Source organism: Taudactylus pleione, unplaced genomic scaffold, assembly GCF_031769625.1.
Source record: "Taudactylus pleione unplaced genomic scaffold, aTauple2 ptg000905l, whole genome shotgun sequence".
NCBI classification, from domain to species: Eukaryota; Metazoa; Chordata; class Amphibia; order Anura; family Myobatrachidae; genus Taudactylus; species Taudactylus pleione.
This window is the reverse complement of record NW_028285306.1, coordinates 183,013-196,931: the sequence shown is the minus strand read 5'-3', so window position 1 is coordinate 196,931 and position 13,919 is coordinate 183,013. Positions and strand designations below refer to the sequence as shown.

At 49.4% G+C, this 13,919-nt stretch overlaps 2 protein-coding genes across 2 annotated transcripts in view; both read right to left on the bottom strand.

The window, feature by feature from the left end:
- The window catches only part of LOC148473874 (inter-alpha-trypsin inhibitor heavy chain H3-like), a 65,513-nt gene extending 63,983 nt beyond the window's left edge, over positions 1-1,530 (bottom strand). The window contains exon 1 of the mRNA XM_088459319.1: positions 1,453-1,530. Within this exon, the coding sequence (XP_088315445.1) occupies positions 1,453-1,530 (78 nt within the window). The remainder of the gene's footprint in view (positions 1-1,452) is intronic.
- A 9,044-nt stretch (positions 1,531-10,574) lies between these two features.
- LOC148473873 (inter-alpha-trypsin inhibitor heavy chain H3-like) overlaps positions 10,575-13,919 on the bottom strand; it is a 136,613-nt gene continuing 133,268 nt past the window's right edge. The window contains exon 21 of the mRNA XM_088459328.1: positions 10,575-10,767. Within this exon, the coding sequence (XP_088315454.1) occupies positions 10,638-10,767 (130 nt within the window). The 3' untranslated portion in view covers positions 10,575-10,637. The remainder of the gene's footprint in view (positions 10,768-13,919) is intronic.

Below are 13,919 nucleotides of genomic sequence, written 5' to 3'. Positions count from 1 at the left end.
TACAAGATTGAGGGTGCTCCAGCTGGAAACTTGAAGCTGCGATACCACTTGGGCAAATGAATGCCATTCACCACTTTAAATGGTGGCAGAGAGGCAGAGTGGGCGGGACGACCAATCAGGAGCTGCAGTTATTATGTAGAAGCCATCACTTTGGTTCAATGTTGGTGCCCAGTGCATGTACTTCCAATGCTCGGCTGTCAGCTTGCACATGCGTCAGAGTGGTGCCAATGGTGAGGGATCTGGGGGTCCCTCTATGACAAACATTGTCAAAGAGTAGCACATAGGCTACCGGGGGGGGGGACTCTATATGGAGACTGGGTTAGCTGCTGGGGCCAGGCTGCTTGGTAAATTTGACCATTTTGCAGCCTCCATGGAATACTTTTGTGGTTGGAAAAGGACTGTGGCAGATTTCAGAGATATATTCTACGGTCCCGCCTTGATACAGCTAGGTGATATTTATCTTTTGCAGGTATCCTTCAAGAAATATCAGTTTTAGGGGTATTTCATGCAGAATAACTTTAGTAAATATGCCTCTAACACATCACTCATCTCCTGATATACTCTGTGCTGCTGAAGACCCTGCTCCTCCCACTATATAACACTCAGTCTGTGGCTTCCTGCCTCCATTCCCCTCCTCACATCATGTCACTGTCACATAAAGCCCTGTCCTCACATCACTCATCTGCTGATATACTCTGTGCTGCTGGGGACCCAGCCCCTCCAACTCACAGCTTGTGGCTTCCTGCTGCCTCCATTCCCCTCCTCACGTCATGTCACTGCCCCTGTCGCATGCAGCCCTGTCCTCACTAACACATCACTCATCTCCTGATATACTCTGTGCTGCTGGGGACCCTGCTCCTGCCACTATATAACTCTCAGCCTGTGTCTTCCTGCTGTCTCCATTCCCCTCCTCACATCATGTCACTGCCCCTGTCACATGCAGCCCTGTCCTTACTGACACATCACTCATCTCCTGATATACTCTGTGCTGCTGGGGACCCTGCTCCTTCCATTATATAACTCTCAGCCTGTGGCTTCCTGTTGCCTCCATTCCCCTTCTCACATCATGTCACTGCCCTTGTCACATGTAGCCCTGTCCTCACTAACACATCACTCATCTCCTGATATACTCTGTGCTGCTGGTGTCACTGCTCCTACCACTATATAACTCTCAGTCTGTGGCTTCCTGTTGCCTCCATTCCCCTCCTCACATCATGTCACTGCCCCTGTCACATGTAGCCCTGTCCTCACTAACACATCACTCATCACCTGATATACTCTGTGCTGCTGGGGGACCCTGCTCCTCCCACTATATAACTCTCAGTCTGTGGCTTCCTGCTGCCTCCATTCCCCTCCTCACATCATGTCACTGTCACATACAGGGCTAAGGAAGACACCTCAATACATGTTGAACAGATTATAATAATAATAAAATAATACACTGTACAGTACCTGACTGCCATAGCTAGCAGGAAGAGATAGCGATATAATCACCGCGGTTAGAAAATACCACTTGCTACCGTCCTCCATTGCTCAATATGATGAACGTTCTGTGGTTGTACCAGAAACATTTAGACAATGGTGGTTAATAAAGTGTTAATATGTTTGCCGTCGGATTAATGGGTAACTTCCTCCAGTTACATCATGTGCGGAGACAAACAGAAATGTCAGATATTTGTCTTCTCTGGAACTGATAAGTGTCGTCCAAATCTGCTCTTCCCAAACTTTACAGCGTAGAATGAACTAGAGCAGAACCTGTAAAGAGCACTTTAACCTTTGAATACAACCAGGGTTCATCTCCGCTGCGCACAACCTGCCATAGATGTTTTGCAGTAAGACGTGGCAGTAGCGCCAGTCCGTCTTATTTTGCGTATGTGGGCGCCATTCCACAATCCACGTCCTCAGCTCTTTTAAAAAATGAAGCAACTACGGGACTCTTGGGGAGCGGCAGAAAAACATAGCACCAGCCATGTACATACAGACTAGGGATGTGCAGGCTCGGATAGGTTCTAGTTTGCACGTTGAGTTCGGATTTTTCCCTCCAAAAAAACGGAACTCAGAAAGAGGCAAAACGTCATCTTACATGGACGAACATCATCATTCCTGGACAAAAGTCCAGGAATGATGACGTTTTGCCTCTTTCTGAGTTCCGTTTTTTTGGAGGGAAAAATCCGAACTCAACGTGCAAACTAGAACCTATCCGAGCCTGCACATCCCTAATACAGACCCATCAGATATAACATTAAACAACCAACTTAATATTGTGTAGGCCCCCAAAACAGCTCTAACCCATGGAGGCATGTCCTCTGAAGGTGCCCTGTGGTATCTGGCACATAGTTGTTAGCAGCAGAACCTGTAAGTCTTGTGAGGTGTGAGTTGGGGACTCCATGACTTGTTTTTCCAGCACATCCCACAGATGCTCGGCGAAAGGATTGAGATTTGGGGAATTTGGAGGCCCAGTAAGCACCTTATACTCTTTGTCATATTCATTAACCTGCTGAATGTGGCCAGGGCCATCAGGGAATAGCGCGGTCATGAAGGGGGGTACTTGGTCTGCTACAATGGTTAGGTAGCTGGTACGTGTCACAGTAACATCCACATGAATGCCAGGACCCGGGGTTTCCCAGCAGAACATTGCCCAAAGCATCACACTGCCTCCCCTGGCTGCCGTCCTCCCATAGTGCATCCTGGTGCCATCTCCTCCCCAGGTAAATGTCGCACACGCACCCGGCCGTCCATATGATGTAAAAGAAACCTTGATTCATCAGACCAGGCCACCTTCCATTGCGCCATGGTCCAGTTCTGACACTCACATGCCCATTGTAGGTGCTTTCATCGCTAGCATGGGCAATCTTACCGGTCTGTGGCTACGCAGCCCCATACGCAGCAAGCTACGATGCTCTGTGTGTTCTGTCACCTTTCTATCTTAGCCAACATTAACTTTTTCTGCAATTTATGCTACAGTAACTCTAATGTGGGATAGGACCAGACGGGCTAGCCTTCTCTCCCCTCACACATCAATGAGCCTTGGGTGCCCATAATTCAGACGTCAGTTCACCTGTTGTCCTTCCTAGGATGACTTTTGGTAGGTAGTAACCACTGCATGCCGGGAACACCCCACAAGACATGTCGTTTTGGAGATGCTCTGACCCAGCCATCACAACGTGATCAGATCCTTCCTGCTTCCAATACATCAACATTGAGAACTGAGCGTTCACTTGCTGCCTAATATATCCCACCGCTTGTCAGGTGTCAGTGTAACGAGATAACCAGTGTTATTCACTTCACCAGTTAGTGGTTTCAATGTTATGGCTGATGTGTGTGTATATACACATTGGTCTCCTTATACACTGTGTGTAACACAGTATTAATAATTAACACTACAGATGGTCTATATAATAGATTGTAGGAGAGAGAGCCAAAAAGAAAAACATTCTGTATCAAACATATTTATATCATATAAATACAGTAAGATCATGGGTCAGGAAAAGGTTAAACTTACAATAATAAATATCCATAGTATAACCAGTAGGAGCACAACAGAGTTCTCTTAGAACATACTCTCCCACCTCATAGTAAGGCACCTGTCTCTTCTTGCTGGCAGCTGCTCTCTGGGTTCTCTGGTCCAGTGCTCTGAGACCCACACACACATCAGACTTGGTAAGAGAAGCTGTTACCACTGGGCATGTGCACCAGCTCCACTCCATCCCTTATACTGCATGTTGTGGCCTCAGCTGTACTAATAACGTTATATAGGGATGTGCAGTGCACAGACCCCCATGTTTTGGTTTTGGCAACACCATCCTCAAAGTTTTTGCTTTTGCCAAAACCATGCTCAAGTGTTTTGATTCGGTTTTGTTTTTGGATTTCTTAAAAAAAAAAAAAAAATGGATAAAAACAGCTAAAATCATGAAACTTGGACCTGTTCATGTTCTAATCAATAACTTTAATTTCCAGTCAATTTTGACCAATTGTAGCACCTGAAATCAAGAGAGAGGGACTTAAATGCAAACAAAAACACACAAGATCCGAAATTTAGATCCGAGATCCAACTTGCTGGAAGTCCCAAGCTGGGATTGGGTTGTACTCAGAACCCCAGAGTTCGGGTGTGTTCGTTTCTCAGCAAAACCGAACCGTTCATCTCTAATTATATACTACTGCTGCTGTTGTGGTCATAATTCTAACCTCTGGCAGAGGCGGAGGGAGGGGGGTTCTAGGCAACTGGAACCCTCACTTGCAATGGTCTATGAGCAGAGGTGGCTCCAGAGGTGGGGCAGCAGCACAGTCCGAAATCCAAATAGAGGAGCTACACCAACTGCCAGTGAGCCCTGGCCAGTGATGCTTGGCAACGTTTGGGGTGGCAGTTGGTGTGGCTTCTCCTGTTTGACTTTCGGACTGCGCTGCAGCCCCACCTCTGGAGCCGCCACTGCCTATAAGCAGGCCCACCAAGAGCCGCGGCGGGCCCGGGTAACAGGGGGTGTGGCCTAATCACGGGAGGCATGGCCACGCCCCCTTCCCAAGAAAACAAAAATTGCTGTACCGCGAGAGCGGTGCTGCACGCTGGGGAGGGGGGGCACTCTGAGCCCCCTCAGCCCGGCTCAAAGCCAGGGGGGGGAGCGATCAGGGTGATCGCTCCCCCCCAATGGCATAGGAGACTACTGTGGCTGCTGCTCAGCAACCATGATCAGTCTCCCACTGCTGCCGGACCCGGGCCCCCGCCGGGCCACTCAGGAAGCCCGGGCCTGGCTAATCTGTACCCGCTCCCCCCCCCTCTCGGCGCCCCTGCCTATAAGTGCAGAACACAATACATTGTCAATAAACTGTAAAGCAACGGCGCAGTTGTACATTGCTAAGCAGTTGGGCCCTACAACAGTAAGGTCAGAAATTGCATCCACGCAGCTCCTTTCATGCATCCTCAGGAAGGGTAGTGAGACCTGGTGTCTGCGGGACTGGGTCAGCCGAGCCAGGTGTAATCTCATACGGTGAAGCCAGCATGCAGAGAGTAGGGATTTCCGAACTTCACGGTGAGTCAGTGACTGAACCTTTGAGGGGCCGGACGGTAATAATGCAATCACAGCTGCGTGTGCTCACAGATCGCAGTTGCTAAAATATGCTAATGCCTTCCAAAGCACAGCCGAGTATAAGGACGCCCACTTCTGCCTTCTCATATCCATGCGATGACGTGGAACAGCATAGACATCGGTACTATCGACGCACATCGGGCAGTCACGCAGGATGTGCCGGAAATCTGACCAGTCATCAACACTGCAGCGCTCCTGACACGCAGAGAGGTCTAATGGCTAATTTATGCACGCCCACAAAACGGCGTTTAAACGGCGCCTGCGTTTTACTAAACCCCCCCCCCCCCCCGGTTACCTCCTCAAATCCTCTACCTGCCACTCTGTGAGTGGTTCCCCTATACATAATCGCTATCGCTGTGCGCATGCAGTGCTACGTTCGCACATGCGTAATAGCAAACGATCGCTCGTTTTTCAGTCTGTAGCTATGGTATTTCCCCTGTGTACAGCGGCCTACATAGTAATAATATGTCTGTATGTGTGCTCAGCCTCTCTGCCCCTGGCCTCATCCCGTCACTAGCCGCAGCAACTCCCGGTCACTGGACTCTAAACCTCAAAGTAAACACCCTGCGGCTTCTGACTCATCCGATGATCATACCGGAGTCTGAGCCTCTACACTGAGTATAGCACAATCCCATACACGTGCTGGACAGACTGAACACATAAGAATCTGAGAAATCCCGTGGTCACTTTCTATAAATGCAGAACAGGACACGATCACAGATACTGACACTAAGGGGGATATTTACTAAAGTGAGCGTTTATAGAAGTGGAGATGTTGCCCATAGCAACCAATCAGATTCTAGCTATTTTCTTCTAGAAGGTGCTAGATAAATGTTAAGTAGATTCTGATTGGTTGCTATGGGCAACATCTCCACTTCTAAAAAATCTCACTGAACTCTGACCCCCTCCCACAAGCGTCAGTGATGTCATTACCTGAGAGTTCCAACTTCCAACACCTATGTCTGACTCTGGAATCGGGACAGAGGCCCTGATTCAGAGCCGCTCGCTCTGAATCAGGGCCGTCCCACTAAGTTTTTAGAGCGGCCTCCTGGCCGCTCGCATAGCTGTGGGTGGCCACCCACAGCTATAGCGAGCGGCCAAAAAGATGGTCGCGATGGTCAAGACCATCGTGACCATCGGGCTTGCAACGAGACCCTTGCGGTAGGGTCTCGTTGCCGCAAGCCCCAGAGTGCTTTCGGCTCTATCAGAGCCAATAGCACTCCCACTGACATCACTTGTGATGTCAGTGGGGCTGGCCTCATATGGTAGGCGTTCCCATGGGAACGCCTCTGTCTGGGCAGCCACGCCCCCCAAAGGGGGCGTGCTGTCACTCACCATCGACAGCACGCCCCCTTTGGTGCGAGACCCATAGCGACAGCTTGGCCGTCGTTATTCGGGTCTCGCGCATGCACACGACGGAGCCGTCTCCGTCATGCGCATGCGCACTTGGTCAACATCGACCCGCTTGCGAGCGCTCAGCACTCGCGAGCGAGTCTGAATTAGGCCCAGAGTTTGTAGTTGGGGACAGGAATTACTTGTGTGAGAGACTGAAAGAACTCGTGGCCACATGGAGGAAGGAGTGTGTCCTCTCCCTGAAGAGCTGGAACCACAGGGATACAGTCAGCTGGCGCGGGGGGGGGGTTAGGTTTAGGGGTTAGGGCTAGGCACTAGAGGGAGGGTTAGGTACTAAGGGGGTGGAGGGATTGAATAGGTATGAAATACTGCCGGCCGATTCCCGGCAGTGGAAGCCCGACAGCACTGGAAATCCCGATCGTCGGTAGGTGAGTTTGACTAATCTAACCTAACCCCCCTAACCCTAACCTCCCCCCAAGTGCCTAACCCCAACACTCCCTTCCCCGCTGCCTAAACCTAAGTCCCCCGGGGGGGTGCCTAACCCTCCCTCCCACTAGCCTAACCCTAACCCTTCCGGGGGGGGTGCCTAACCCTAAGTCCCCCCCCGGGTGCCCTAAACCTAACCCCCCCCCCCGCGGCTGTCCGCTCGCGGCGCCCAGCTTCCCTTCGATCGGGATGCCGGGCGCCTGTCTCTCGGCGTCTGGGAAATGTTAGGCGTCTACATCTAGATGCCCGCCATTTCATCCCTCGCCGGGATATGACAGCCGGCTGCCAGCTTCCCGATTTTGTACCGGAGGGATAGGCTTAGGATGCGGGGAGGGGGAGGTTAGGTTCAGGTACTAGGAGGGGAGGTTAAGATTAGGCACCAAAGAGGGAGGGTTAGGGTAAAGAGAGGGGGTGGGTTAGCATACCGAGCAACAAGTGGCAGTATGCTAGCCCTGTCGGGAAGCTAGTGTCGGGATTCTGAAAGCCCGGATCCCATACCCAACCCAGAACCACACTGGGACCCCAGTGACTGGCTAAGGAGGGTACATCAGAACTGTAGGGACTGCGTATCTATGAGTTACGCCAAATACAGTGAAAGCGGTTATTCGGGAAGCCACTAAATCCCTGGTCCACTTGCTCACTTTTTTCCCCCTTGACTACTGTAACCTCCCCTCCTCGCTGGCCTCTCCTCACCCCTGCATACAATCCATCCTGAATACTTCCAGACTTCTCTTCCTCTCCTGTTGCTTCCTCACTCTGTAAATCCCTCCAATCACTCCCTATCTCTTCCAGAAATCAGCCCAAGCGGCTCAGCCACAGAGCCCTCTCTAATACTGCCCCCTCCATACATCACGAGATGCAGTCCAGCTAAACCCCCCTTCCAAAAACTGTCTCCGACCTTCAGTGCTGTTCCTTCTCATGCCCTCCTGCCTCCCATCTCCAAGACTTCTCCTGTGCTGCTCCTTACCTATGAAACGCCTTGCCATGCCCAACCAGTATCTCATCCAATATACATTACAATATGAAAAAATAAACTTAAATGCTTAAAACAATCAAAACTCACTTCTTCAATTATATGCACTCCCACCACTTCCTCCGTCCATCCACTCATGTCACTTTGCACACATAGGACCTCATTCAAGCGCTGAGCGGTCGCAACCGGGTCGATGTTAAGGCCCTGTGCACACGCGCAGCGGCCGCACTGCGTGTGCGCAAGCCCCGGAGCGAGAGAGAAATTCTCTCGCTCCGGAGCTCACTACAAAAGGGGCGGCTGTCGATGTTGATAGACAGCTCGCCCCATTTTGTAGGCGGGGGGTGGCTACACAAACGGAGGCTTTCCTGACGGAACGCCTGCCGTTTTGTGGTCGGCCGCACTGACATCAGCAGTGATGTCATTGGGGAGCTTCCTGCTCGATCAGAGCAGGAAGCTCCTTGGGGATTGCGGTTGCCGAGATCCAACCTTAGGGTCTCGTCACAAGCCCCGATGGTCGCGATGGTCTTGACCATCGCGACCATCAACCTGGTCGGTCGCTAAGCTGTGGGTGGGGACCCACAGCTTAGATAGCGACCAGGAGGCCGCACTAAAAAAAAGAAGCGGCCGCCCACATTTAGAGAGAGCGATCGCTTCTTGCGACCGCCTCTGAATGAGGGCCATAGTCTCTGATTACCCTCCCTCCTCCCTATAGACTGCAAGCTCTAATGGACAGAGGGCCTGATTCAGAGCCGGACGCTCTGACAGAGCGCTCGCTCTGAATCAGGGCCCTCCTACCTGAAAATGGAGCGGCCTCTTGGACGCTCGCATAGCTGTGGGTTACCACCCACAGCTATAGCGAGCGTCCATGATAATGGTCGCGATGGTCAAGACCATCGCGACCATCGGGCTTGCGACGAGACCCTTGCGGTAGGGTCTCGTGGCCGCAAGCCCTGGAGTGCTTTTGGCTCTATCAGAGCCAAAATCACTCCCACTGACATCACTAGTGATGTCAGTGGGGCCGGACCCAGACGGTAGGCGTTCCCATGGGAACGCCTCCGTCTGGCAGCCACGCCCCTGGTACCCCCACCAAAGGGGGCGTGCTGTCACTCACCATCGACAGCACGCCCCCTTTGGTGCGAGACCCGGAGCGACAGCTTGGCTGTCGCTCTCCGGATCTCGCGCATGCGCACGACGGAGCTCCCTCCGTCGTGCGCATGCGCATTAGGGCACCATCGACCCGCTTGCGAGCGTCCTACGCTCGCAAGCGAGTCTGAATTAGGCCCAGACTCCTCGCTATCCCATGCCTAATGTCTGTCTAACTCATATGACCTTGTTATCAAGTCAGAAATGTACTGAGCTCTGGAAAGTGATATATTGGAGGGTGATAAACTGCCAACCACTCAGCTCCTACCTGTCATGTTACAGGCTGTGTTTGAAAAATTACTGTTAGGAGCTGATTGGTCGGTAATTTATCACTCTCCACTTTATCACTTTCCTGAACTTAGTACATCCCGCCCTAATGCTGAATCTTGTGCTGTTTATTTACTCAAAGTAATGTGAATAAGTTAGTGGGAAAGGTGGATGAGTGGCCTGGCCAAGCTGATCCAGAGGTGGTATAGATAAATAATATATGTTAAAGTAGAAAAAGTAGGAGGCGGGATGGCTGCGTCCATCACAGTACATCCATCCTGCTTCATTTTATTATATACCAGTATACAACAAAAGACAGCAGCGCTTAAATACAAAATGGTTACCAAGTAAAATGCACCGATCACATCATAGCAATGGACATATTCTGCAAGAACAGTTCAATATTTAATAACGATAAATACAGATAAATAAAAATGATCAATAAAATAAACTCATTAAGATCAATTCATCACATCAGCTACATAGCACAAGAACCAACATGTATAGTATTACTTGTTCCTATTCAAGTAACTGGACTACACTACAGCTGGAAAACCTATATTTAAGGACTCCTTCTGTGTGGGGGCATAATCCACATAATTGTTAGTTACCATAGAATCACAGCTGGAGGAAAAAGTCCCATATTGGTAGTGGTGGTAATAATGCAAAAGGGGTAAATCCTCAAAAAGTGGGCAATGTCTCTTTAGTGGAGCCTCATCCAGAGGTAAAGATATATCAATGTCCAAAAGGGTCCAAGCTGAGCTGAAATGGTGAATAGTCCAGTACTGGTCCAAGCGTTTCCACAGTACGGTATAGGTTCTTGATCATGAATGGGGGTGAACCACTGACGCGTTTCGCTGCTGTCCTTTGATAAAGCTGCACAGGAACCTATCCATTGTTATGATGTAATCTGTGCATTTTACTTTGTAATTTTTTAATTTAAGCGCTGCTGTCTTTTATTGTATATTTCCAAAATTGTTGGAGTTGACGACTCCTGTTACACTTAGCAGCTGCTTTAGAACAACAGCCCTAACGAGCGCCTGAATATTACCAATATACACTTTCTTACTTATTATATAGACATGTGTTGCAACATTTTGAAGAATTTTGTAGGCTGGAGGAGGGCTGAGACCGAGGACCCTTCCTCTATTACAAATTCATGTTCACAAGATTCATTGGCAAATAATTTATTACACATTTTAGATCATTGTGTTTCTACCTAAGACATAAACACAAAGGTATAATTATAGTTACAGTATCAGTCAGTGTTACTTTTCCAATATTGTGCACATATCATTATCTAGGTGCATAAACACCACATGGGAATTATAATATTACTTATGCGGAACATGAAAGATATCTGAGACAATGTTACTACTTCCACCGGGGAAATCATCTGTTTTCACAGTGACTCTCACGCAGGCTCCTCGTTGTTTCACCGTGTACGACGCTAAGTCACAAAGGCTGGAACTGGAAACAATAATGAGAGAAATTAGGCTACTTCCCTGATTAGAACCCAGAGACATCCCCCCGGTAACAGAGGCTACAGACAGCCCCCAGTAACAGAGGCTACAGACATCCCCCCGGTAACAGAGGCTACAGACATCCCCCCGGTAACAGAGGCTACAGACATCCCCCTGGTAACAGAGGCTACAGACAGCCCCCAGTAACAGAGGCTACAGACATCCCCCCGGTAACAGAGGCTACAGACATCCCCCCGGTAACAGAGGCTACAGACAGCCCCCGGTAACAGAGGCTACAGACATCCCCCCGGTAACAGAGGCTACAGACAGCCCCCGGTAACAGAGGCTACAGACATCCCTCCGGTAACAGAGGCTACAGACAGCCCCCGGGTAACAGAGGCTACAGACAGCCACCCTATACCAGAGGCTACAGACATCCCCCCAGTAACAGAGGCTACAGACATCCCCCCGGTAACAGAGGCCACAGACATCCCCCCAGTAACAGAGGCTACAGACATCCCCCCAGTAACAGAGGCTACAGACATCCCCCCAGTAACAGAGGCTACAGACAGCCCCCCAGTAACAGAGGCTACAGACATCCCCCCATTAACAGAGGCTACAGACACCCCCCCGGTAACAGAGGCTACAGACATCCCCCCGGTAACAGAGGCTACAGACATCCCCCCGGTAACAGAGGCTACAGACATCCCCCCAGTAACAGAGGCTACAGACAGCCCCCAGTAACAGAGGCTACAGACATCCCCCCGGTAACAGAGGCTACAGACATCCCCCCCGGTAACAGAGGCTACAGACATCCCCCCCGGTAACAGAGGCTACAGACATCCCCCCGGTAACAGAGGCTACAGACATCCCCCCGGTAACAGAGGCTACAGACATCCCCCCAGTAACAGAGGCTACAGACAGCCCCCAGTAACAGAGGCTACAGACAGCCCCCCGGTAACAGAGGCTACAGACATCCCCCCCGGTAACAGAGGCTACAGACATCCCCCCGGTAACAGAGGCTACAGACATCCCCCCGGTAACAGAGGCTACAGACATCCCCCCAGTAACAGAGGCTACAGACAGCCCCCAGTAACAGAGGCTACAGACATCCCCCCGGTAACAGAGGCTACAGACAGCCCCCCCAGTAACAGAGGCTACAGACAGCCCCCCAGTAACAGAGGCTACAGACATCCCCCCGGTAACAGAGGCTACAGACATCCCCCCCGGTAACAGAGGCTACAGACATCCCCCCGGTAACAGAGGCTACAGACATCCCCCCGGTAACAGAGGCTACAGACAGCCCCCCAGTAACAGAGGCTACAGACAGCCCCCAGTAACAGAGGCTACAGACAGCCCCCCGGTAACAGAGGCTACAGACAGCCCCCCGGTAACAGAGACAGAAAGGTACACTTCACTAGAGTTACGTACAGTAAGTAAGTTAGATCTGCTTAGTTCATGTTTTTATTATACCTTTACCTCATTTGTTCCACATGGACATGGTTTTAAATGCCAATGTCACATTTATTGTAGATACTGTATCCTAAAAATCTATCAACCACTCACCTTAAATATGTTTTAACATTTTCAATACATACAGTCAGGTGCATAAATATTGGGACAGTGACAGAATTTTCATATTTTGGCCTCTAGTCACCACCACAATGACTTTGAAATGAAATAAACAAGATGTGATTTACCTGCAGACTTTCAGATTTAATTTGAGGGTAATTACATCCAAATCAGGTGAACGGTGTAGGAATTACAACGGTCTCTATATGTGCCTCCCACTTTTTAAAGGGCCAAAAGTAATGGGACAAACTAAACCATCCTAAATCTAACTTTCACTTTTTAATACTTTGTTGCAAATCCTTTGCAGGCAATTACAGCCTGAAGTCTGGAACGCATAGACATCACCAGACGCTGGGTTTCATCCCTGGTGATGCTCTGCCAGGCCTCTACTGCAAATGTCTTCAGTTCCTGCTTGTTCTTGGGGCATTTTCCCTTCAGTTTTGTCTTCATCAAGTGAAATGCATGCTCAATCAGATTCAGGTCAGGGGATTGACTTGGCCATTGCATAACATTCCACTTTTTAGCCTTAAAAAACTCTTTGGTTGTTTTTGCAGTATGCTTCGGGTCATTGTCCATCTGCACTGTGAAGCGCCGTCCAATTAGTTCTGAAGCATTTGACTGAATAGGAGCATATAATATTGCCCGAAACACTTCAGAATTCATTCTGCTGCTTCTGTCAGCAGTCACATCATCAATAAATACAAGGGAACCAGTTCCATTGGCAGCCATACATGCCCACGCCATGACACTACCACCACCATGCTTCACTGATGAGGTGGTATGTTTTGGATCATGAGCAGTTCCTTTCCTTCTTCATACTCTTCTCTTCCCATCACTCTGGTACAAGTTGATCTTTGTCTCATTTGTCCATAGGATGTTGTTCCAGAACTGTAATGGCTTTTTTAGATGTTGTTTGGCAAACTCTAATCTGGTCTTCCTGTTTTTGAGGCTCACCAATGGTTTACATCTTGTGGTGAACCCTCTATATTCACTCTTGTGAAGTCTTCTCTTGATTGTTGACTTTGACACATAAACACCTACCTCCTGGAGAGTGTTCTTGATTTGGCCAACTGTTGTGAAGGGGTTTTTCTTCACCAGGGAAATAATTCTTCTGTCATCCACCACAGTTGTTTTCCGTGGTCTTCCGGGTATTTTGGTGTTGCTGAGCTCTCTGGTGCATTCTTTCTTTTTAAGACTGTTCCAAACAGTTGATTTGGCCACACCTAATGTTTTTGCTATCTCTCTGATGGGTTTGTTTTGATTTTTCAGGTTTGCTTCACTGATAGTGACAGCTCTTTGGATCTCATATTGAGAGTCGACAGCAACTGATTCCAAATGCAAATGTCACATCTAGAATCAACTCCAGACCTTTTACCTGCTTAATTAATAATGAAATAACGAGGGAATAGCCCACACCTGTCCATGAAATAGCTTTTGAGTTGATAGTCCCATTACTTTTGTGGGAGGCACATATAGAAACCGTTGTAATTCCTACACCGTTCACCTGATTTGGATGTAATTACCCTCAAATTAAATCTGAAAGTCTGCGGGTAAAGCACATCTTGTTTGTTTCATTTCAAA